The 24,884-nt window shown below is 45.1% G+C and overlaps 5 protein-coding genes across 16 annotated transcripts in view; 3 read left to right on the top strand and 2 right to left on the bottom strand.

The window, feature by feature from the left end:
- Positions 1-532, bottom strand: part of MED19 (mediator complex subunit 19) — a 7,843-nt gene extending 7,311 nt beyond the window's left edge. Inside the window, exon 1 of the mRNA XM_019624238.1 lies at positions 244-532. Within this exon, the coding sequence (XP_019479783.1) occupies positions 244-511 (268 nt within the window). The 5' untranslated portion in view covers positions 512-532. The remainder of the gene's footprint in view (positions 1-243) is intronic.
- Positions 533-816: 284 nt separating this feature from the next.
- Positions 817-9,093, top strand: TMX2 (thioredoxin related transmembrane protein 2). Its single transcript, XM_019624311.1, has 8 exons — positions 817-1,087; positions 6,170-6,230; positions 6,481-6,594; positions 6,864-6,940; positions 7,178-7,284; positions 7,467-7,532; positions 7,625-7,754; positions 8,242-9,093. Exons 1-8 carry the CDS (start codon positions 899-901, stop codon positions 8,386-8,388), a joined length of 891 nt encoding a protein of 296 aa, XP_019479856.1. The 5' UTR covers positions 817-898; the 3' UTR covers positions 8,389-9,093.
- A 487-nt stretch (positions 9,094-9,580) lies between these two features.
- SELENOH (selenoprotein H) lies at positions 9,581-11,437 on the top strand. The gene is made up of 4 exons (XM_019624312.1): positions 9,581-9,955; positions 10,043-10,188; positions 10,296-10,426; positions 11,263-11,437. The coding sequence occupies exons 1-3, from the start codon at positions 9,834-9,836 to the stop codon at positions 10,394-10,396; spliced, it is 369 nt and encodes a 122-aa protein (XP_019479857.1). The 5' UTR covers positions 9,581-9,833; the 3' UTR covers positions 10,397-10,426; positions 11,263-11,437.
- Positions 11,438-11,589: 152 nt separating this feature from the next.
- BTBD18 (BTB domain containing 18) lies at positions 11,590-19,910 on the bottom strand. The gene is made up of 3 exons (XM_019624310.1): positions 19,624-19,910; positions 17,944-18,111; positions 11,590-14,183 (listed from the first exon to the last, which is right to left on the bottom strand). The coding sequence occupies exons 2-3, from the start codon at positions 18,065-18,067 to the stop codon at positions 12,178-12,180; spliced, it is 2,130 nt and encodes a 709-aa protein (XP_019479855.1). The 5' UTR covers positions 18,068-18,111; positions 19,624-19,910; the 3' UTR covers positions 11,590-12,177.
- A 3,927-nt stretch (positions 19,911-23,837) lies between these two features.
- CTNND1 (catenin delta 1) overlaps positions 23,838-24,884 on the top strand; it is a 44,336-nt gene continuing 43,289 nt past the window's right edge. For 6 of the 12 annotated variants that reach the window (XM_019624269.1, XM_019624274.1, XM_019624272.1 and 3 more), the window contains exon 1: positions 23,838-24,083. The gene's annotated coding sequence lies outside the window, so the exon portion shown is untranslated. The remainder of the gene's footprint in view (positions 24,084-24,884) is intronic. The other 6 variants (XM_019624264.1, XM_019624266.1, XM_019624268.1 and 3 more) reach the window with 1 other exon arrangement.

Genomic DNA, 24,884 nt, shown 5'->3' with positions numbered 1-24,884 from the left:
AGTCAGGGACACAGGCCGGATACAGCGTGAAAAATGGTCACGGAAATGTATTCTCTTCCCACCTTCAATCCACCCCAAGAATTCACGTCATCCCTTTGGTAGTGAATTCTGAGGCCTTTCCACTCCAAGGTCCTGGCACGCGTTGCCTAGGTTACCTTGCACCTCCGCCGGTCGGCTGAGAGCCACGCCCATCACACCCTCGTTAGGATCTGATTGGCTGGTTACGCCAGGCCTAGTACTCACCTGGCAGTTCCCTCATTAGGTAGAAGGGACCACAACCAGCTGCTGACTTGTCGGCGCCGGGAGGGGCCGTGACCACGGTGGGGGGCGGAGCCGTACCGGCTCCCCCGCCTGGAGGAGGGGGTGGCGGGGGTGGAGGTTTTCCTGGTCCGAAGCCGAGTGCTGTTGGGGGCGGTGGTGGGTCAGCCTGAGCTCCGAACAGCGCCGTGAAATTCTCCATCTTCCCCTCTACCCAGGCGCTGTCCGGGTGTCTGGCGCTGGTGATTTTCATTGGACAATCTTTTCACGTTGTACCTCCGTGAGCCGCTTGTCATTGGATGCCTCGGGACCCGCCTACTTTTTTCCGGCCACTACTTCCGTCGCTTTATGAGCACGTTCAGGAAGTGCTATCTAATCCTATTAAATTCTCTGTTGTTTCCGCTCGCAACAGTCGCATATCCAATAAAATGACTTAGGTGGAAAAAGCGACAGCTAGGTTGACCAATAAAGTATGAAATCAGTTTTTCAGTTTCTCCCTACTGTAGCGTCCACTCATAGATATACTTCCGGGTCTTGAGGCGGTGCATCCGAAACTAGGCCCAATGGACGTCTCAATGATTAGAGAGGCGGGGCCAGACCTACCGACCCTGGAGAGCGGCTAGTGCCCAGGGCCAAGAAGATGGCGGTCCTGGCACCTTTAATTGCTTTGGTGTATTCGGTGCCGCGCCTTTCACGGTGGCTGGCCCGACCTTACTACCTTCTGTCTGCCCTGCTCTCTGTTGCCTTCCTACTCGTGAGGAAGCTGCCCCCGGTCTGCCACACTCTCCCCACGCAACGCGAAGATGGCAACCCGTGTGACTTTGACTGGGTGAGCGACCCCCACCTTAGGACCCCGCGACCTTGACTGTCCTCCCCCAACCCCGCACCCCGATTGCATCCGGAGGCCCCGAGGTTCACCTCTTTGAGAACTCACACCTGAAGTTTTGAGCCTGTAGCAGACTTACCATTAAGAGCATAGGGCCTGGACAGGCATCGAGTCTAAATCTCTTCATGTTTAATTAAGATGGGAAAACAGCAGGTTAGCCTGCACAGCAGCCCGGGCCTTCTAACTCTTGAGTTCAGGGTTCTTTCCATCTTACCATTGATATTCGTCGACAGCACTACCCAAACTCTACACACGTATGTACAGTCTTTTACAGTGCTGCTCATATGTAAAGCCACTTAAGGAGCCGGGTAATTAAACAAGGCAAGTAGTATTTCCGTTTTATTGGTGGAGAAATGATCTCGGCGTGATTAGGAGACTTGCCCTAGGTCACACACCTAGTGAGTGACTGGGATTGCAAACCACTCTTCTGGCCATAGTACCTGCACACTCATCACCCATTTCTTAGTTCAGTTAACATTTCCTGAATGAGCGCTGTATAGTAGGCACTTGTGCTGCATCCCGAGGATGGAAAAATGAATAAAATTGTTAGGCTTATCGAAAAGGAACTGTAAAACATTGTAAAGAAATCTGTCCCAAGCCTCTTGCTGTACTTCCTGAGTAAGAGTGAAGAGACCGGGCCAGCTGAGTAGCTCAGTTGGTTAGGAGCTCTTTCAAGAGTGCGAGCTCTGAGCAACAGTGGTTCGAGTCATGGCCCGAGCTGGGCAGCCGCTGAGCTGCCAACAGGTGGCAGGATGGCTCAGCTAAAAAAAAAAAAGAGTGAAGGGACCACACAAATGAATTGAAGCTCTGTGCCCTCTGCTGTATAGCAGCATCTGTGTTCTGAGGAAGGAGGGTAACCCTGATTTTTTTGTTTTTTTTCCAGTTCCCCCAAAATAAGCCTTGAACTTGACCAGAATCCACTCCCTTACATTTAGCCTTCATCCTACTCTTTCATACTTCTCTGCCCTTTCCCAGACAGTATTATTAATTAGCTCAAGTGTAGCCATGCTACTTCAAAAGATCCTATTTTTATCTGATATTCTATACCACTTTAACCAAAATGGGACTCAAAAATATAAGTGGAGGGAGCATTTGAGGTCTAGCTTCCCAGCGGTGGCCATCAGTTTGGGCTCAAACAAACTGATAAAAATTCTCTTAAAAAAAATACACACACACACACACACACACACACACAGAGTGCCAAAAAAATGTATACACATTTAAGAAAGGATAAAACTATATTAAAATTATACAATGAATGACGCTAGCATTCATTTGATTAACGCCATCTTTTGCGTGAATGTCATACTATGCATTGCTACTAATTCAATTCAAGAATTTTTTTAAACTACAGATGGTCCTTGACTTACTATGGTTCGACTTACGATTTTTCAGGTTTAGGATGGTGTGAAAGTGATATACATTCGGTAGAAACCATGCTTTGAATTTTGATCTTTTTCTAGGCTAGTAATACGTGTTATGATACTCTTGTCATGATTCTGGGCAGTGTCAGTGAGCCATAGCTCCCAGCTACCCATGCCAACAAGAGGGTGAATAACCGATACTCTTCTTTATAGTATTAAATACATTTTCAACTTATGATATTTTCAATCTTAATGATAGGTTATCGGGTTCATTGTGAGTCGTAGAGCATCTCTACTTAGGGTTGATACCCAGTGTTTTCCCGGAAAATCTGTGTGTTACTGAATCACCTTGGTGATTGGGAAGTTAGGATATTAAAGTAAATAATGTTAGCAGTAATAGGTAAACATCAAATTTTCAGTGGCTTAACAGAATAAAAGTTTTATTTCTATTTTCTTAAAAGCAAAGAATCTGGGGCCGGCCGAGTGGCTCAGTTGGTTAAGAGCTCACTCAAGAGTTTGAGCTCTGAGCAACAGCAGTTCGAGTCCCAGCCTGAGCTGAGCAGCTGCTGAGCTGCCAACAGGTGGCACAATGGCGCAGCTTAAAAAAAAAGAAACTAAGAATCAAGCAGTTTACTTTTCCTATATAGTGTCTCAGCATAACCAAATAATTAATAAGGGAATGTTGGTTTCTTAATAGAAGAATTTGGGCTAATAAATACAGAAGGAATGATCGAATTTAAAAGTCATCTAGAACCCCCTAATAATAAATCTAGGCAATGATCACCTGTGGATGCTAAAACCATCAGATGGAAGGTTGCTATGTCCTCTGAAGGGATGGAATAGAGAGTATCTAACACCACCTACAATGTATTTTTGGTGAAAGATTTGGATTTTATTGTATTCAAACCTCTAGATTTCATTGCACTTTACAAGAAATGTGGGAGATAGATAGATCATCATCAGAACAAATACCATAAGCATGCAAGCAGCCAAACTCAGAAAGCGGGAAAGTTGACAGTACAACTGACTCAATTTCTTCTACAGATAACTATTGGGTTGTCGGGAAAGTCATGATGTATTTTTTCTATGTTTTTCATTGCAAAAATGCGTCATGACTTTTCCAACAACCCAATAGCTTGCGATAAAAAAGAAGGGCAGGTATCCTTTAGAGATTAAGGAAGACCTTAATCAGCTAGAGTCAATGTGTGCATCTTGCTTGCTTGTTCCTGATTTGAACAAGCAACCTTACAGAGACAATTGGAGATAACTGGGATCATTTGAATAAGGACCAAGTATTAGGTGACATTAAGGAATTACAGTAATACCTTGGTTTGCAGCATAATTCATTCTGGAAACAAAGTACTCATATTGCAAGACATGTTACCATGTTTACCATGTTAAAATGTTTTAGAAATGTTTGCTTGTCTTGTGGAACACTCGCAAACCAAGTTACTCACAATCCAAGGTTTTGTGTTAGGTATGAAAATGGTATTTTGGTTTGTAAAAAAAAAAAGGTCCATATCTGTGAGATACACACAGAAGTATTTACAGGTGAAATGATATAGTTGGAATTTGCTTTAAGTTTCTCCAGCAAAAAAAGTGGGTAGCATAGATGAAATGGAAGCATTTTGGCAAAATGTTACTGTTGAAGCTGAGTAATAGAGGTTCATTAAAGTATTGTAGAGGAAGAAAAATAATTTTCCCTCTGTTCTACTGAGGTCTGGCTGAGACCACTGTAATAAAAGACAGATTAATCCAAGACAAAAGACACAGAAGTCTCTTAACATATATACCTCATGTATACCTGGGAGATACCCAGGGAGAAATGAGTGACTCAAAGAGTTGGCTTAGTACTCTGGCTTATGTAGCATCTTCAACAAAGAAAAATAAATTTATGGAGAATTGACTGGACAAAGAATGCAGTTTTAGGCTTCCAAGGGCAGCAAACTGGGGGGAGGTAAACTAATGGTAGATAAAGACTAGTTTGTTATATAGACTCTTCTGATGCTATCTTCTGGCCGATAGGGTTTAAAGTTATCTCTCTTGATTAACTTTTGTCCTTCCTGGGAGAGAAGGTTGGAGGGACACCTTTGAAAATTTATGCCCTGCTTTTAGACAAAAACAGGGAGAACAGGGAGCTTTTCTTGTATCTAGTTCTTCTAAATTGTCTTTAGGCTCAAAATAATCCTTTTATCAAAGTGGCATATTTCGGGGTGGCATATTCTGCAACCCTTCAGTATCCTCTCTAGCGTCTGTTTGAAATTTCCTTTAAAAAAGTTTTAAAACAATGAACAAACAAGCAGAACAACCAGAGGGGCTCTGCTTCATACAGTTATTCGGGAACCCAGTCTCATACCGTCTTCAACCCATGGCCTTAAGGTTATCCCAGTATCATCCAGTCAGAAGATGAAGAAAGAAAGCTGGAATGCAGGGACAGACCCTTTCTTACTGCCTGTGCAGAAGTGTCACATCACTTCCACTCACATTCCATTCAGGAGTGTTAGTCACACAGTTCTACCTAGATGCCAGGAGACCAAGAGAGTCTGTCTAGCTGCAGTCTGCTTAGGAAGAATAGGAAATAAGGTTTGGAGTATACATAGCCAGTATTCACCATAGACCCATTCTGTCATTAGAGAATATTCCTTTTAGTCCTATCTTTGGTCTCCTGATTAACCAGTTCTCTTTTTAAATTAATCTTTCCACAATTGTAAGTCCCAATTCTAACCCAATTTCATTTGTGAAAACTCTTCCTAATCTCTGCTCAGGTATAATATTTAGAAAGGCCTGCATCTTCTGTAATTCCCACTTTACATGTCCATTTCTAAATTCAGTCAGTTACTTTTTGTTGGAGACTGAGGCTAAAATATGTCCCTGATTCCTAACTGTAAATCCCAGTTGATTGGTTCTGTCTGAAATAATGATTTGGGCCCCTGTATTATAAACAGAAAGCTATGGACGGCCTCAGACCATTCCATCTATAGTTGCCCTCCTACGCTTTCTCTCACGTGGCCCTTGTTATTCCTCATTGCAGTCTTTGCTCTTTAAAATGATCTTGTTTCTTTGTCATGTGTATCGTCTGTCTCAATTTGCTCCAGTGGAGCTTACATTCTAGAATGTGAGAAAGAGCATAAGCCAAGGGTACTGAAAAGGGCCTTTGAGAGCCCTTAAAAGGCTTCCTTAACCTCTCAAATTATATCAAAGATGCATGGATTATCACTATGCATATTGGATGGAGAGGAATGATTTAAGCAAAACCAAGCAAATGGAATATTACTGAGACGTTTCCTTGGAAATTTTTTTTTTTTTACCAAGATCAAGCTGAGTTGGTTGTAATCTCTCACAGTTTTATACCATATTTATGCAGCTCTTTCATACCCATTATCACTTAATCTTCACAATAGCATTTTGAAACAGATATTTTTCAGTCGAGAAAACCAAAGCTCAGTGGTTAAGTGATTTGCTGAAAGGCACCAGCCAGCTTGTGACAGAGCCTGAACCTAGGTCTTCTGCCTGGTGTTTTTCCCACTTTGCCTTAGCAGTTACATCTTTACTGTCACCATTCCCAGTTTGCATCTCTGTTGGTTTTTATCCCATACTTGGCTCCCTTTCCCATCCAGATCGTCTCTTTGACGGCGTTCCTGTCACTTTGGTTTTGTTCCAGAGAGAAGTAGAGATCCTGATGTTTCTCAGTGCCATTGTGATGATGAAGAACCGCAGATCCAGTGAGTTCAGCCTCCCTCTCGGTTGCCCAGGGGCAGGCCCGAAGCCCCGCCCCCCCAGGCGCTTCCGTTCATGTTAGGAGAGGGGCGTTACCTGGTGAACTTGTCCCTCGTTCCATGCCAAGGCTGAATTCCATCTTAGGCTTTTATCCCCCTCCCTGCCTCCCATTTCACAGTACTCCAGATAAAGGGACAAAGAATGGGCTCTAGGAACATGCAGCCCCACCTGACCTGTCGCATCTTTGTGTTTCAGTCACTGTGGAGCAGCATATAGGCAACATCTTCATGTTTAGTAAGGTGGCCAATGCAATTCTTTTCTTCCGCCTGGATATTCGCATGGGCCTGCTTTACATCACACTCTGCATAGGTAAGGACACTACAAGATGGGGTTGTGGGAACCAAATCCAGTCCCCAGCCAGTTTCTCCATACCTTTCTTCCATATCTTGTACCTAATTAATTATGTGTGTGGCTCAGACGATAAGAATCTGTGGAGACTAACAGGAAGGGAATGTGTCCGTGGTCTGTGAATGCCCATAAAGTGTGTTCTTTGGTGCTTGAAATCTTTGAATTGGTTTGAAAGTAAATCCCCTCCCTGAGGCCTTATATGTTTCCTCCGACATCTTTTTTCTGTTTAGTGTTCGTGATGACGTGCAAACCTCCTCTGTACATGGGCCCTGAATACATCAAGTACTTCAATGATAAAACCATTGATGTGAGTGTTCATCCGCCCTTCTGTTTCTCGGGTACTTGTGGGTAATTCTGCAGTTGTGCTTTCTACTCACTAGGAGGAGCAACAGTGCTTCAGAATGGAAGTCAAGGGCACTGTGGTTCTTTGTGGGAGCTAGGGGAGGTGGAGAGGGGAAGCCAGGACGAGGAATTAGATGCTAAGGCTGGACCTTTCCAGGAGCCTGTGTGATCCAGCTCACTGATTCTTCCCTGTATGTGGCAGGAAGAGCTCGAGCGGGACAAGAGGGTCACTTGGATTGTGGAGTTCTTTGCCAATTGGTCTAGTGACTGCCAATCATTTGCTCCAATCTATGCAGACCTCTCCCTCAAGTGAGTAGTGCAAAGAGAGGGAGGATGGAAATTGAGATGTCATACCTTCCCTCTCATTGTTTTTGGCCTTGATTTTTGCACACTGCAACCAAAGGCACCCCCCGACCCCCCCCAATAGCTGTACTTCCTCTTCTGTTGATCCATTCTCTCTTCTTTCATTATGTTAAATCATATATTCTCAGGTACAACTGTACAGGGCTCAATTTTGGGAAGGTGGACGTTGGACGCTACACTGATGTTAGTACACGGTATGTAAGGGCCTAGGCAGAGGGTCTAAGCAGGGAATCACTTGGAGTGGTGTATGCAGATGCATTTACAGAGTACTTTCTGGGTCCTGTAGGTACAAAGTGAGCACATCACCTCTCACCAAGCAGCTTCCTACCCTGATCCTGTTCCAAGGTGGCAAGGAGGTCATGCGGCGGCCACAGATTGACAAAAAAGGACGAGCTGTCTCTTGGACTTTCTCTGAGGTACAGGAAAGAGTGGGCCAGTGGTTTGCAGAAGGAGCCCACCCTGGGTTTGATTCCTAGCTCTGCCATTTGCCCACAAGCTTTGAGAGTGTGGACTCGTTTTTAGACCTCTTTCATGAATTCACTCAGCAAATTTATATTATTCTTGTACCATGTGCGAGACCTGCGAGTATTGGGAAACAATTATTAGTTAAGATTCCGTCTCAAAGGCCCTTATACCTACAGTCTGTAGGCCTTAGGCTCCTTAGCAATAAATTGGAGACAGTAATACTTGGCTCACAGGGTTGTTTTAAATGTTACATTAGATCGTGTGCTCGCAGTGACTTGCACATAATAGGTATTTAAATATTAAGTTGACTTTTCCAGGTACCCAAAAAAGAGATTTAGGCTCTTCCTTTCCTAAACTGCGTCTAAATACGTCTTACTTCCCAGGTCTGAAGTCTCCTTTTCCAACTTGAACCCTGATGTATGCATCTCTTTTGTGCAGGAGAACGTGATCCGAGAATTCAGCTTGAATGAACTGTATCAACGGGCCAAGAAGCTATCGAAGGCTGGAGATAATATTCCTGAGGAGCAGCCTGTGGCCCCAACTCCCTTAGTAGTGCCAGATGGGGAAAGCAAGAAGGACAAATAGGCTCCCTGCCTTGTCAGTGCCTCTGGTCAATCCCCGGCACCTTTGAGGCCCTGCCCCTTCTGTAACCACAAGCCCGAGGCCTCTGCCTTTTATTTATGTTTTCCCTGTTTGGCTGTGCCTGGGTAGGACAGGGTGCTGCTTCTGGTTTTAAAGAAGCATCCAGGGAATTGACAGGTACTCCTCCAGGAAGGCCTCCACTGCAGTGGCCAGCTGTTTCACTGGAGGGAGATAGCTCATGTGATGGAGGAGGAAATGCTTTCCTTCCAAACTTGGGTCAGTGTGTCAAGTGCTGTCCGCCACTCACATCTCCATTATTCCTTAGTGGACATACACAGACTACTTAAACCCTAATATAAGATGCCAGGGTACAGAATCAACGCTAAGATTTTTCCCAGGACCCTAACCTCTTTAGGCCCTTCTGGCTTGGTCTGTGGCCTTCATTAGAAAATATAAACCTAATCTTGTCACTGGTCCCAAGGAGAAACCGTTAACCGCAGGGTTTTCTCATGAAGATAGTATTGAATAATGTTTGATGGAGACCGGGAGGAAGGGGAATAGAGGTTTGAGACCTTCCTTTGGCGTGGTGGGCCTGGGGAAGAAAGCCCCCCTGGGCAGGATTGGGGTTTCACTTACCCTCCTATCTATCCCCCCACACCCAGTTAGTTGATGGTTTCCCATAATAAAGAGACTGGGATTTCCTTTTGATTGTGCCTTTATCCTTGCGTGTTAAAAAGTCAGGCAACGGCCAGCCGAGTGGCTCAGTTGGTTAAGAGCTCGCTCAAGTGTGAGTGCTCTGAGCGACGGGGTCGTGGGTTTGATTCCCGGCCGAGATGAGCCGCCAACAGCTAAAAAAACCCAGGCAACTGCAGAGGAATTCTTTACTTCCTCCTTAACTTCAAACGCCATTCTGATTAGTTTCACCAAATGCCAGGCATTGGTCCCCAGGATTGGGGCGAGTTGGGGAAGGCCAGTTTCCATAAACCCAGTACCGATCGCACCGACTTATATTGTAGACTTGATTCGGGATTGGTCCGCGGGTCCCAGGGAGGAGGTTTTGAGGGCTGGGGGTTGAGTTCATGGTGTTCACTAGCCCGACGCGCTGTTACAGAAAAACCAGCAGCCAGTCTTGTTTTGAGATAACCTAGTTCGCGCCCCTGCTGTGCTCACCACCCCCTCCCAGGCGCTGGTGGTTCGGTCTTGCTCCCGGTACCTCCCCCACCCTGCGTGCAGAGTGGCCGTGCCGGGAGGTCCCGCCTTCCGTCCACGTGTTCGCGGGCGCCGGGCTTTCCGCTGATTGGAAGGTTTTGTTCTGGGAGCCGAGCTTTCTGGCCTGCGGTTTGGATCTCGGAGTGGGGCAGTGCGCTGTTCTGTGGCCGCTCAGTGGCCACGTCTGCACCCTATTCCCGCCCCAGGTCGGCTTGGTTCTGGGCCGGGCTCCAGGCGCCATGGCTTCCCGCGGGAGGAAGCGGAAGGCCGAGACGGCGGTGGTCGCGGCCGCCGACAAGCGGGAGAAGCTGGCTGGCGGCCAGAATGGAGTGGAGGAAGCGACCGTGGTTATCGAGCATTGGTGAGGGAACTGGAGAGTCACGGGGATGGGGGCAAGGGCGTCGCAGACCCAGGGCCCCCGTCTCTGACCCTCTCCGTCTCTCCGTAGCACGAGTTGACGCGTCTACGGGCGCAACGCCGCGGCCCTGAGCCAGGCGCTGCGCCTGGAGGCCCCCGAGCTTGCAGTGAAGGTGAACCCGGCCAAGCCCCGGCGGGGCAGCTTCGAGGTGACGCTGCTGCGCCCGGACGGCAGCAGTGAGTGGGGATCCGGGTCTGGGGGGAGAAGGCATGAGTCCGAGGGGAGGAAGGGCTGGGCTCAGAAACCGCGGGGAGATTAGTAACTTCATTCGGTCTTTTCCCAGGTGCGGAGCTCTGGACTGGGATTAAGAAGGGGCCCCCACGCAAACTCAAGTTCCCCGACCCGCCAGAGGTGGTGGAGGAGCTGAAGAAGTACCTTTCGTAGGGAGGTTTGGGCAGAAGTCCTCATGCTGAGGTTTGAAGTGGGCCCGGGGATTAGGGAGGGATTGGGTTGGTCTCGTGGCTATTTTGGAAGCAGCCCTGTTATCCGCATTTCACACAGGAGCTACGTTTTTTCATAACTCGAACTGTCCTCAGTATTTTCTCTGTTTGGGAATACTCTTCCCTTTTACTGGTAGAAAAAAACGGAAATCGTAAAAAACAAATCAGTTTCCTATCTAGTGTGCCCTTTGCTACCCTCCAGGTTTCATTTAATCGTCCTTGAGCTAAGTTGTAGAACTGATGGTAATGTAATGATTTATAGAAATGCAATTTATGTCCTTTGAAGATACAGTTAACTAATGTCCTGGAGCTATGGACCATTTTTGTATTTTTGTTAAAAAATTCATTTTCCACATCTCTGATGGCATGTGTTTTGATTCTTTGAAGTGGTTAAGTCAAGTCCCATCCGTTCTCTGCTTTATAACAAAAACAAAATCATTGACATGTGTTTATTTATATGGGTCGTGATTTTCCCCTTTTATTAGCAAAATCTTTTTGTGTAACTTCTGGTGTGCTTACTCCTACCGTGTTTATTCCTAGTATGGCCTGTTAATAGTCCCATGTGATAACACTGCATTACAGTACTCACTTCTGGTCACATGGGTTTGACCCTGTCTTATCCCTAGTGCTTCATTCAGACCCTGCTTTGGCATGTGGTCAGGCACTTGATATGCTGATTGAGATGGGGGAAGATGCAATCCTTGAGCTCTCCTGAGTGTGGGGTTCAAGGGTTGGGGACGGGGCATGTCTTCCTCAGGCTATATGATTGTCTGGATCCCTTCTCTAACCTTTCCCCCCTCATTTTCACAGCCTTCTGTCCCTGGTGGTGTTGGAGCATTTATGACGGAACATGGCCAAACTTCAGTCATGTGCCTGAAGCTATGGTTTCTACCCCTCCAGAAACGATGGTTCAGTTGTGAGGCAACCCTCTAGTAAGGCATTGAGAAGTTCTTGGATTTGGTTTAATAAAAGTTGAAATAAAGTATTTGAGTAATAAAATAAAACTTAATCTTATGGTAAGGGGTAAACAAAGCCAGCCTTACGCAATGGATTGGTCCCTTATTTTTTTTCATAGTCTGAGGTCACCAAATAACCTGCAACTCCTAGGTTCTCTGGTAGAGCATGTGAAATACTTGTAAAAACGATGGAAATACTTGTAAAAATGGGAAAAGTAATTTATTTTTTTAAAAAGCAACTATCTTTTCAACTCACTTCTTAGAAGTGATGATGGAAGTACCTGTTCCTGGCCCCTGTGGAGGTTTTGGCTAGATTTCCCATACTGGTAGTGAATAAGCCCCACACGTAAGGTGCTGGACCACGTCCTGTCACTCCCACCCACTTTGTGTTCCACTCCAGCACCACTTCACACCCTCTGGAACGTTTTCTCATACATCAAACTCCTACCATGGAGGGTGGTAATTTGTTCTGAATTAGCAGTGCCTCATAACCTGGGAAACCTGGCCTTGGCTATTACCTATGATCCACTAGAGTTGGGGACCACACGGCTTATTATTTCACTTGTTTGTCATTAACTGTAAAATAGATTGTAAGGAAACAAGATGGTTCAAATTCATAATTTTCTACCCATGGTACTACTTGACTTATGCCTAACTCCCAAAGCCTGAGGAGGGGAGGACAGGATATGTGCTAGCCTCTCTGCCAATACCTTTTGCCAGCCAACATTTTCCATCCTCCCAGTGCCCTTAAACTGCCTTCCCCACTCCACTACGTTATGATGTCTACCTCTGTTTCTGACTCTGAGGAAGGGTCAGGCCATACGGAGGGGATACTGGTGGGCACCAACTTTCCCTCTGATGTCCAGTCTACCACATCAATCGCTTCCTCCTGTGGGCTGGCAGGAAGTGGGTCCAACAGCTCAGAGTTGCTCAGTACCTCCTTGCCTGCTTCTGGAGCAGGGTACAATACCTCATCCATAGTCAGGGACACTTCCAGCCCAGTCTGTGCCCAGTTTGAACAAGGAGGTGAGAGGTCTCCGTAGGACTTTTGGGGAGGGTCAAGGGAGTCAGTGTGTACAAGTTTGTCTCTCTGATCATCCAGTTGCTCAGAGCTGGTAATCTCTAGGTCTTGAGTCCAAGAGCTTTCTACTGAAAGCACCTCCCCTTCACTCATCTCAGAGGGCATGACAAGGGGGTTAAGGGACTCGACTAGCTCTTTGTTCTCACCAACAGGTTCCTTTTCCAATCCTGTGAGCTCCTGGGGCCAGAGTTCCATGTCTGGTAAATACCATTCTTCCCCTTCGATCCAGTTCTTTCCTGTGTCTGTCAGGTGGTAACTAGGGGTCCTGCAGCCCTCAGGTCTGGGACTCTCCAGAGACGCTGTAGGTGGTTCAATGTCTGAGCCACACAGCATGAAGTCCAGGATCTCTTCTAGCTCACTGGTGGCAGCGGCACTTGTGATTCGGTACTCCTCAGCTTCACAGGGCTGCCCGAGCAGGCCTGTGTCAAATGAATATGGCTCTCTGCAGTCGACGTCGAACCCAGGTTCCTTCCCTGCCAGCTCTGGACTGGACCCAAACTCAGACTTCACAGGGGGGCCTGGGGAGTGGCTAGCAGAAAGAATGTCTTGTAGCCTAGAGCACACTAGTGGGGAGTCCTGACACAGGTCTGTTGTAGCAGATGACACTTCCTGCAGGTTAACCGAGGATGGCTGAATCCCTGGCCGCTCTCCTGAGTCTCCAGGTTCTGGGATCTGAGGACTATCTTGAGAGTTTTTGAGGGGAGGCTCTTGCACCACCTCCCAGCAGGTCCCGTTGACAGTCTTACGGAGTTTCACTCTCCCAACCTGCCCCTCCTCTGCAGCCGAGTCCGAGTTAGATGCCCTGACTTCAGGGCTCCGCTTCTTACTCCCGCCCGTCTTTCCAAGGCCAGATGGGCTTGGGGTGCTCTGTAGAAGATTAACTCTCCCTGGTTTCTGCTTGTCCTCTGGTACTTCTTTCTTTATACTTTTTTGTCGCCAAAGACGCCGGCCAGGGGCTGCAGGCACTGAGTTGGGTCCACTTAAAATGCTAGAAGGTTTGGGTACACAGACATCAGGAGATGGCTTTGAACGACTCAGTCTGATCTTTCTGGGCAATAGCTGCTCATCCACAGAGGGGTCCACGCTGGCGGGGGAAAGAGCTGCAGGACTCTTGTTCTGTTCAGGCCCCTGACTGTTGCTTGATGGTGAAGAGTTTTTTTCTGGTGGAGGAGGGCAGGCTCTGGCCTTCCTCTTGAGCACAAGAGTGTCAGACAAGTTCTCTGCATTCTGTCGGTCACTCTTGTCCTGGGACCCTTCCTCCGTCCCTGACGACTTCAACCTCACTGCCCCAAGAGGACAGGGAGTCTGGGGAACAGGCAGTGGCGGTCGAGGGTGGTGGCTGGATGCCACCACCCTGGCAGAGATTGGTGCAGCACTTGGAGGTTGTAAGCACTCCCGGTTCAGTCTTCTGCCCTGAGGGGCCTTCACCAACTTCCCACCCTCTAGCTGAAGGGATTCTAGCTCAGATACTTGGAGCTGACGGGCAGCAGAAAGCACATCCTGGGCTTCTTCTCGAGATACTTCCATCTCTGAGGTATACAAGAAATCTATCAGCTTCCTAAGTATCCTGATCTTCAAGCCCCCCAGCTCCAGCACCACCTTCCGACCAAGAGCTGGCCTCTCCCGCTCAAGGCGCTCGGTGAAGAAGGGGCTGCAGGCAGACAGGATGCAGCAATGGGCGGGGACTGCCTCACCTGGGGGGAAACCCAAACACTGTTATCTCACGCAGACTGTCATGTTCCTGAGCCGAGCAGATACCCCAAAAGGCTGCCCCTTCTCTCAATTTCTCTCCATGGAAATTTAGGAGAAATTTGTTCCTTTTGCTTTCCTGGAACCTTCTGCCATTATCTAGCTCACTCAGTTTTTATCCTTCAAAATGTAGTTTAGACATCACTTCTTTCAGAAAGCCTTCCCCCACTCTACCCTGTGTCTGGGTCAGGTGCTCCTGGGCACAGAGAGGTGCTGTAGCTGCTATCACAGCACGTAGCTATCTGGATTGCCCATCTCCTTGACTAGACTGAGCTCTGTGAGGACAGAGACCATGCCTGTCTGTCTTGCTCACTTAGGGATAGCCAGAGCTTGACTAGGGGATCAGGTACTTGCTGAATAAGTTTTTGTGACTCACGAGAATTTAAAAAGTTTTATAGAAGCTGCTTGTGGTCTAACAGAAAAGTCATGAGCTTTGGATATGGATGGCTTCAATTACCAAAGTCTTGCTGATGACTCCAGGGTCCTACCTCTGCCCAGATATCTTTCTTGAGACATGTGATTGCCTGCATGTCTACATTGATGTCCCACAAGTACCTCCAATGCAACCTTTCTACAAAACGAATTTGTCATTTCCCGTCCTCCAAAACCTCCCATTTTTTCAAAATAAGGCATCACAGTCACCCAATTACCCAAGCCTGAGCACTAGAAGTCATCTTTGATTCTTCCTTCTCCCTTACCCACTGCATCTAATCAAACATTAATTTTAAAAAAGCTAATACTTTGGGGCCGGCCAAGTAGCTCAGTTGATTAAGAGCACCAGCTCTGAGCAACAGGGTTGCCAGTTCAATTCCCACATGGGCCAGTTAGCTGTGCCCAAGCTGAGCTGCCAACAGGTGACAGGATGGCTCAGCTGGTGAGAGCATGTGCTCCTAACAACAAGGTTGCCAGTTCGACTCCCACATGGGATGGTGGGCTATGCCCACCCAGAACTACAACTGAACACGGCACCTTGAGCTGAGCGGCCACGAGCTGCCGATGGGCGGACGGATGGCAACTGGACTTGGAGCTGAGCTAGCTGAGTCCTCTACAACTAAGATTGAAGGACAACAACTTGGCTGTTCCCCTTCCCCAATTCCCCAACACTGTTCCCCAATAAAGTCTTGGGGGGGGGGAAAAAAAGGCTAATACTTCTTGAGTCCTTATTATGTGCCAGGTATTGTTCTAAGGGTTTTACTAGTATTCATTTAATCTTTACTGGAACCCTATAAAGTAGCTATTATTATAGTTGAGTAAATTGTGGCATAGTTAAGTGATGTGCCCACAATTATGTGGTAAGTAGCACAAACAAAATTTAAACCCAGGAGGGTCTAGCTGCAGAGTCTATGCTCTTAACTGCAACAAGTATAAATTTAATAGCTTAAAAGCCAGAAAACTCTCTCAATGCCTTAGTTCAGGCCACCATTCCTTCTGTTTTGGATTACAAAACAGCCTCCTATCTGTGCTCAAGAATAATCCAATAATTCTTGTCATGCAGCCTGAGTGCTGTTTCTAACAGGTATCTGATCATGACCTTCTTAAAACCTTCAAATATAATTTCCAGTGTTCTGAGAACAAGACCTACTTCCTTTGCATAACACTTCAGACCTTACGTGACTGCTGCTAATTTCTCTAGCAATATCTGGTCAATACACTTCCTGTTTTTTGCACTGTAGCCATAATGAGCCACTCACAAATCCCTGGTCATGTCTCTAATTCTCTATATCAGCGGTTCTCAACCTGTGGGTTGCGACCCCTTTGAGGGTCGAATGACCCTTTCACAGGGGTCGCCTAAGACTATCGGAAAACAAAAAGATATTTACATTATGATTCATAACAGTAGCAAAATTACAGTTATAGAGTAGCAACGAAAATAATTTTATGGTTGGGGGTCACCACAACATGAGGAACTGTATTAAGGGGTCGCGGCATTAGGAAGATTGAGAACCGCTGCTCTATATGCTGCTGTCTGCGTGGGAAAATATTTCCCCACTTCCTCCTACTTCTATTTGTCATTCAGACCTCATCTAAGGGTTATTTCCTCGAAGAAAATATCCCTAATCCCTGTCCCTCAACCTCAAGTCTGTGAAGGATGCTGTATATCAGCCTATACCTACCCTAATATGTTCTTTATCATACTGCACAGTTACTTGAATACACTGGTTATTTGAATGTCCTCCCCTTACACGATTCCTTATAAGGAAAGACTTTTTGTTTTCATATATACTTTATGGCTATGCCAATACAGTGTACTAGCACATAACAGGTAATTGATACTTTCTTGTTTACTTTGAATTAAGGAATGAATCCCAACTCTGCACTTACAAAGCGAACTAATAGCAAGTCATATAATTCTCTAGGCCTCAATTCACTCACCTCTAGAACCGGAACCATATAACATCTATATCACAAAGTTGTTATAAGAGACACTACAGTATGTGTACTCTGTAAACTGTAGAGTGCTACACAATAATGGTTGTCATAATCCTTTTTGATAAATGAAGAAAATGAGCATTTGCCCATTTGTCACTTAGTTACTAAGTAACAAAGCTATGACTTAAACTCTTGACTCGTAGTACTGGGCCTTTTACACCATACCAGGCTCTACCTCATGCTGATTTAACATTTCAAGTAAAGAGAAGAGGTGGAAATAACGTATTTTTAGGTCTAGCAACAATGAACAGAAACCATCAATTTGGAGACAAGAAAAAAACATAATAGTTTCATCTATAAGTAACACATACTCATATTGTGCTTAGTACATTAAAAGCACTGTTCTAAGTGCTTTACGTGTGTTAACTCAATCTTCACAACCATCGCATTATCTTATTCATGCTTTATAGAATTTCTACTGTAAAAAAACTTTACAATTAGTTTCATTTTTTTCAAGAGAAAAAGCAGAGACTCATTTTCAACACCTGAAAAGAGTAACTGTCCTAGAAACAAACAGCTCATTACCAAATATCTTACAGTGCTCAAAAGCATTAACAACACATTTTTTTTTCTGGTTTTGTACTCCACTCCTTGGTCCTAAACTCATTTTATCTTATTCTATGGAGAGTTTTCAATTGAGTCCCCACTACAGTAAGTCCTCACTTAATGTCATCGAAAGGTTCTTAGAAACTGCAACTTTAAGTGAAACCACTATAAAGAAACCAATTTTACCATAGGCTAATTGATACAAACAAGAGTTAAGTTTTGTACAGCGTATTTCTGGTCACAAAAATGTCACCAAACTTCTAAATAAAGAACCAAAACACTTTTAATACTAAACATTGAAATAAATGTGAGCTATGCATACATTTAAGAAAGATTAGTAAAAACAAGTCAGGTAGTTATTTTCTAATATGCTTATTCCAGTTCAGGGTCGTAGGGGGCCAAAGCCTATCCTGGCAGCTCAGAGCTCAAGTCGAACCAATCCTGCCTGGAGAGGGCGCCCTTCCATCACAGGGCACCTACCTCCCCCCACCCCCACACACACTCGGATTAGCACAATTGAGACCTGCCAATTCACCCAACATGCACATCTTTGGGATGTGGAAGGAAACTGGAGCACTTGGAGAAACCCTGCGCAGATATGGGGAGAAAGTGCAAAATCCACACAGATAGTGGCCCTAGCCAGAATCGATTTTTTTTCCCTCATTAATGTTATAACAAAACAATGTTGAATGAAAGGACATTATTCAAGGACCTGCGGTAGTCTCTTACCTTCTGCCTGCAGAAGGACATCACAGAACACTCCACTCTGCTGCTGGTGATGGAGCTGCAGAAAAGCTAAGCGGAGGAATCGGGGATTCCTGTATAGGATTTTTGAACTAGCAGGAGAAAACATGTTGGTCTGTTAACAAACCTCCTAGGTTTTCACGGATCAGATTCCTGTGGGTGAGGGAAAATACATTTCAGAACCATGGTTATTTTGGTTTTTTTTGTCTTTGAAATGGCAGGGAAATTTTTAAAAGTGAGAGATTATAGCATGAGTTGGGAGCCATAAGCCCAGAAATGATGCCAATGGTATCTAAAAGAAAAAATATCACAGTGGTTACATGTAGGGAGCTCAGAGATAAGCCTAGATTTGAATCTCAGGTAAATGACCCAAGTTCTCTGAGTCTCACTTTTCTCATTTATGAAATGGGAATAACAGTAGTTACTTCATAGGGCTGTTTTTAAAGATTAAATGTGTCAATGCAGGTAAAATTGCTTAGCACTGTGTATACCTGGCACAAAATAACTATCACCCCCCCGCCCCCCACGGTAGCGGTTATTACTCTTAAACCTTCATCATTCATATTACCACTGAGACTCAACTCCTACAGTGCTGACTACTCCTATTCTTCCTGAACACCACACTTCTGAGTTCCATGGATATAATCCTCAATTTAACACTTAAGCAAAAATCCTGATATAAAATTCTCACTTAAGTGTACACACCTTTTCTCTGAGCTCACTCTACCACACTAACCAGCAGAGGGTGCACAGTAAAGAAAAGCTGCTGGACTTGGTAGGAAGGTCTTGCACAGAAATAAGAACATTGCCACCCTTGGGTCAGATGTTCTTGACCACAGCAAGCCTGATTCCACCTGAAACTGGCGAAGAATTTGACCTTTAGGTTTGTTTGTCAGTCTGTTTGATTACCTGGCTAACAATGGAGCAAGGATAATTAAGCATTCTACCGCTCTTAAAACAAACTGGATAGTCTGACTTAAGGCTAACTACACTTCCAGCTTTTTGCACTGAAACCGGTTTCATCCACTGCACAGCTGGTGTTCCTTTCCTGGCATGCTGTTTTCTGTCAGGTGGAACTAAGGATCCGAAGAGTTCACGTCAAACTACCAGGAAAAAAGAGTGAAAAGGTAAATTAAGAAACAGTAGATTCAGGGCCGGCCGAGTGGCATATTGGTTAAAAGTTGGCTTGGGACGTCAGCTCTGAGTAACAGGGCCCCGGTTCAGATCCCACATGAGGGCCAGTGACACTGCCCTCTACAGCTAAGATGGTGAACAACAGCTCGACCTGGAGCTGGGCTGCAGAGAGTCCCCAGGGACGGCATAGGCTGCAGTGAGGCTCCAGTGGCCAGCGACTGATCTGTCTCACCCGGGAACAGCGCAATGATATTACCAACATGGGCCAGTGAAGCAACGTCCTCCACAACTGGACTGAAGAACAAAAGAACAACTTGTCTGTTCCCCTCCCCCAATTCCCCAGCACTGTTCCCATCCATCCCCCCAATTCCCCAGTACAAAATCTTAAGAAGAAAAAAAAAAAAGTAGATTCAATTCCCATCACAGCCAGAGAGATGGGGGTTGAGGTTGGCAGCTGTTGCAAGGGCCCAAACTGAGGCCCTGGGGAAGGTTCCCAATCCGCCAGCACCTGGCCTTGCCACCAGACCCAACCTGGATTAGCTCTTCAGCAGGAGTTGCTCCTGCCGTTCTCTCTGTGCTTGGGTCCTCTGTCCAGACTGCCTTGCTTCCTCCCTATGTCCAGCCTCTTGCAGGGAAGATTTTCAAAGAAAGCAGCACAGGTGGGTGAATCGCCTGAGAATTCGTCTCCCGGTCAGGGCGAAAGGAATCGGAATCGGGGTTGGCAGAGAAAGCAGGGCTTCAGGGAAGGCCCTGCAAAGCTGGGCGGCCCCACAAGCTCCGGGCGCCCTGGCCCAACCCTTTTAAGAGACCGCCTTGGCGCAAAGGTTTCTGGGAATGGAGCGTGGGTATCCCGTAGGCCCGAATTCAGAGTTCACCCTCACCACCAGCTCCAGCCACAGGGTCTCTGCAGTCACGCACAAGTGCCCTTGTCCGGCTGCGGCACTCGGCAACCTCATGCACTGGAAGGTGATGACAGGGAGCGCCGTCTGAGGACACGGACTCGCGCCACAGGCCTCGCACCGCTGCCCTCGCGCACTGCGCGTCGCGGGGCCGACGTCCTTCCTCCTCCCCAGGCCTCGGGCTTACGTCTGTCAGAATACGTCATCCCCATTGGCCGAAAGCTCCTGGGAGAGCCAATCACAGGAAGAGGAGCGCTTTGGGCGGGAGGCTAAGTATTGAGGGACTCGAGAGTGGAGGAAAGATGGCCTGGTCGCGAGAGGTAGGGGGAAGGGCCCGCTAGGGAGGCATTCTGATGGCAGCGGACTTCTCGCTTAGCGTTCAATACTGTGAAAAGAGGGTCAGGATCCTTCAATCAGGCAGGCTCCAAGGCGGCTGAAGGACACCTCCAGCTTCTCTTTGAAGAGACTGCAAATGGCCGCTTTTGGCCCTGCTAAGAGGGCTTCAGGCTTAATGGAGGAAAAAGCCCCAGGATAGCTCTCCTCGCACCTTGCCCCCATATCTCTAATCTGGATATCTCCTAGGGCCAGGGATGTACCGGAACAAAGTCATTGGTCTAGTTTCTGAATTCAGGTTTTTCTCAGATTCCACTCCAGCCCCAAATCTTGGAGAATTGGTGACTGGGGGTGGGGGATGGGGTTACAGAACTTCCTGTCTGGAGTGGTCTCCCGTGACCTTCCAGAGATAGTTTATTTAGCGCGCTTCCTGACTGGAAACAGCTGTTTTCAGGGATGGTATTAAAAATTAAATGATTTCAAGATTAAACATTTAGCAAGAATGCCAATCTACGTTATCAGACTGGACAGCGGGTCTTTCCCCTGTGTGCATTAGGCCCCCGGTCCTCGCTTTGGTTAGATGTTGCCTGATGTCCAGCTCTGGATGAAAGTGGCTGAATCCAAAGCCATTGATGACAAAGTGTGATGAATTGAAACGGAGCAGTCCCCCGCTGAGGTCAACTGGAGACAGAAAAGGAAGACATCTAAAAGGGAACCTGGAAAGGGACTAGACGTGGAGAGGTGAGTAGTATAGTGCCATCAAATATATCTATTTATATCTAATACTTTTTCAAAAGGATTTGGGGTAGTTGACTGAAATGTGGGGTTGCAGAGGAGTGTTGGGCATTTCCAAGTCAGGTAATGTTTTCTCTAGTTTGAGGCCTCTGCTCTGAAGATGGAAAAAGAAACAAGAACAGAAGAGGGGACAGCAGGTTAGCTTAGTTGGTTAGAGCTGTAGTGCTCATAACAAAAAGGTTGCAGGATTGATTCCCACATGGGCCACTGAGATGCACCCTCCACAACTAGATTGAAACAACTACTTGACTTGGAGCTGATGGGTCCTGGAAAAACACACTGTTTCCCAATTAAAAAAAAAAAATTAAAGAACAGAAGACATTTTTGGTTGTAGTTGTCATAGTTTAAGGAGGAAGCAGTTTGTGAAAGGACATAAAACTTACTAGAAGGACAGATTTTTGATACTGCTTGCGTCACACAAAAGCAAGCAAGCAAAAAAAAAAAAAAAGACAGAAGGCAGAACAGTGTTTGTTTATGGCATCTGTCACTGTGGAATCAGGATGTGATTAAGCAAGTGGGGTACCAGTACAGTTATAGGTAATTCTGTGGAGTTGTAACAAAAATATAAATATTCTGACCTCTCATGAATATGTTTTTATCAGGATTAGATTCATTTTCAAGAAATAGGGAGGACTCACTTTTTTTTTTAATCCAATATCATTTTAGTTAAATCTTGTGTTAGTAGAATTTCTAAAGGGAATGGTAAATGGCCATCCTACCCAAGGCTGCAAAAATGACAAACTTTGGATGGTAATGTGTAGCCACCAGAGGGTAGAAAGGAGTAAAAATATATTTTTTTCCTCTGTATGGACAGCCAGTGTTTTTTTCAAGTTGATTTTTTTTCTCTCATTTATTTTCCTAGGCAATTATTGTTTTAATCTATTTTGGAAGTAGATTCATCACAGCTCAGCACTCTGACCTATATAATAATCTTAATATTTCTTTTTTAAATACAGTTTTATTTTCCAGCTCTTCCCTAATCTTTCACCATGTAATGGTTTCTTGTCAACTGACAACTTAATGTAATATTCAATGCATAATAAAACAAAACAAAAAAGGAAGGAAAAAATCCCCCCAAACCGAAAGCAATGATGTATCTCTAAACATATCCTCAACCCATTGACCTCTCTCTGTTTTTACGCTGCCACTGTAGTGAACTCCATAGACTTTGGAATCAGATTGCTGAGGGTTTACTTCTTAGCCAGATGAGCTCAGGCAAGTTTCTTAACCTTGCTGAGTGAGCCTTGATTTCCTCATCTGGAAAATGGTGGTAATAGTGTTCTATGGTGGTGCTTTAGAAGTTACAGCTAATGAGTGCAAAATCCTTCTCACATGATATAGTCCATCATGGGTTGCTATTATTGGGCAATGATGAGCCAATGAAAGTTTTTTTGGGCAGGATAGATACTGATAATAATAACAACTTATTCTTAATGAGTTTATACTATGCCATATATTGTTTTAAGAACTTTATGCGTATTTTAATTCTCACAACAGTCCTGTGAGAGAGATATAGTTATTATCTCTATTTTATAATTAAGGAAACTGAGGCACATAGAGATTATATAATTTGTCCAAGGTCACATAGTAAGTATACTTAGAGAGGAGGAAGGTTTGAAGCCAGGCAGTCTGCCTGCAGAACCTATGCTCTTAACCACTATTCTAGATTATGGAAACTTTATGAAGATTCATTTGGCAGCAGTCTACAGGATAGATTTTAGATTTTTCAGTAAGATAGAAAAAGGAAAATTTCAATTTATTACTATCTTTGTTTAGTAACTAGTGAATGACCATAGAATACTAGTCTTTGTTAAGTTTGTAAAAAAAAAAAAATCCAATCTCTGACCTTCACCCAGAACATACTAAGATCACTCTTTACTCAGAAGAATACTTGTATAATCCTTAAGTGTAAAAAGAGAATGTATGAACTAGATTATTTTAAGCTTGAAGTTCACAAAGAAAGTGAATTTTCTTGATGTGAGATTTTCCTTACACATGCTGTTGTCGCCTCTAAATATATTGCTTGTTTATTGGATTCCGTTTGTTCGGCCCCTCAAACCGATATTATTTTAGTTTGGGGGCAAATGGGAAGGCAGTGATTGTCCTCAACAGCCTAGTGGATTCAGCTTTCCTCTAGTTTAAAGTATAGACGCTAAGAACTGTTAACAAGTGCAGACATTTATTTTTTCTAATTAGCTCTAATGCAGTTAAAACAAAACAATGAAATTGAGAGTTTACCTCAGATAGCTCCTACCATCCCAATCAACACATAATCCTATTTTTAGGATTTTTCTCTCTCTTCCTTCCTGTCTTCCTTTGGGAGAATGCTTTGGGGTAGAAAGCAACAAACCAAATAGCCTACAGGCAAATAAAATCAGCTCTTTTCTCTTTCCCCACCCGGAAAGGAAGGGAGAGGGAGCGAGAACCCCACCATCAAAGAGAACTGATTCTTAGGCATGCCCTTCTAAAAATCCCTTGTTCCTTCAGCCCCCCTGGAGCTCTGCAGTAATTCTTAAGAGGTTGTACGGTCTCTACTTTAAATATAAATATATATATAAAACTTCCCCCTGTCTTGTCTCCTCCTCTCTCTCCTTTTTTTTTTCCCCCATTTCCTATAATAAAGTTTCCTATTGGATAAAATCAGCTCTCTGATTTATGCCTGGTTCCTATTGGAAGTTCTCAGGGGCTGACATCACTTAGGAAAGCGAGGGGGTAGGGCTGCCAGATCAGTTTGTCACCACCCAGGCTCCCTATCCTTTGGCTGGGTGCAACTTCCATTTTAGGTGTTGGAGCTGAGAGAAAAAAAAAAAAGAGGGAGAGAGAGAAAGAAGACCAGGAAAGATCCTGAAAGGAGGAAGAGGTCCCGAAAAATCAACTACCTTGCTGGATTTGTCTTTCTCAGCACATTGACGAAGTCTTGGGTTTCTTTCTTAAAGGACTGGTTTTTAGAAGTCCACATTTGAGGTGTGTGCCTTTTTTAAAAATGTGTACAGACGGGTAAAGGAGGACAAGCCAAGTCGAATTTTTGTCTTATGGTAACCAGAGGAAATTTAAAAGCGAGAGTCTGCTATGCTGATGGGTGACTTTTAAGCAATTATTAATTTTTCTTTTACTTACTTTGGGGAATTGTATTATATAAAAAAGAGGGTAAAATATTCAAGACCCAGAAACAAACTTCTAGGTCTCTCTAATAGAGGGAGTTGAATAGATTCAGAAAGGTGAGAGCAATTCTGTAAATTTACATTTTGGTGTGTTCTTTGATTTTATATATTTTTCTGGATTAAGCTAACAAACTTCTGTTTTCAGAGCCCAAACCAAAGGTTGGTCTTTTTTTGGCATGTTGTGTGTGGGTTGGGAAAGGAATTTGTCCGGGTCGGAAGCTAGTTATACATATGGCTCTTCATATGTTTCGAAAGTTTTATTTTTTCTTTTATCATTAGATTTGTGGAAATGGAAAGTTGCAGGGAGTTTTGCAGCTTAAATGGTGGTATTTTTTTCCCCCTAGAGTTTGAACGGGCCAGATCGGTTTCAGCCCTGCTGTTCTGGGTGGGTCCCTCTTTTACTTTTCCAGGTGTGGTGGGTGGGAGCCTCATTCTCCTGCTAGACGTTGCCTCCCTGCAATGCCTTATAAAAGAAAACAGATGGGTCCATGTTAAATGAATTATTATCCCCTTTTCTTCTAAAAACTACCTTTGATGGCAAAGATTTGTATGTTCAATCTGCAAATACGATAATGTTTGGTTTATGTGCTTAAAGGGATATTCT

This window comes from Hipposideros armiger, unplaced genomic scaffold, assembly GCF_001890085.2.
Source record: "Hipposideros armiger isolate ML-2016 unplaced genomic scaffold, ASM189008v1 scaffold_582, whole genome shotgun sequence".
NCBI lineage: Eukaryota > Metazoa > Chordata > Mammalia > Chiroptera > Hipposideridae > Hipposideros > Hipposideros armiger.
The sequence above is the reverse complement of the archived record's forward strand: the minus strand, read 5'-3'. Positions and strand labels throughout refer to the sequence as shown.

Bases quoted from the DNA above. Each gene is read 5' to 3' on its own strand.
- TMX2 (XM_019624311.1), top strand. From the start codon at position 899: ATGGCGGTCCTGGCACCTTTAATTGCTTTGGTGTATTCGGTGCCGCGC. The intron at 7,285-7,466 runs GTGAGTAGTGCA...ATATATTCTCAG, and splicing joins TATGCAGACCTCTCCCTCAA to GTACAACTGTACAGGGCTCA. The intron at 7,533-7,624 runs GTATGTAAGGGC...TGGGTCCTGTAG, and splicing joins TACACTGATGTTAGTACACG to GTACAAAGTGAGCACATCAC.
- BTBD18 (XM_019624310.1), bottom strand. From the start codon at position 18,067: ATGTTTTCTCCTGCTAGTTCAAAAATCCTATACAGGAATCCCCGATTC. The intron at 14,184-17,943 runs GTAAGAGACTAC...GTTTCCCCCCAG, and splicing joins TGTCCTTCTGCAGGCAGAAG to GTGAGGCAGTCCCCGCCCAT.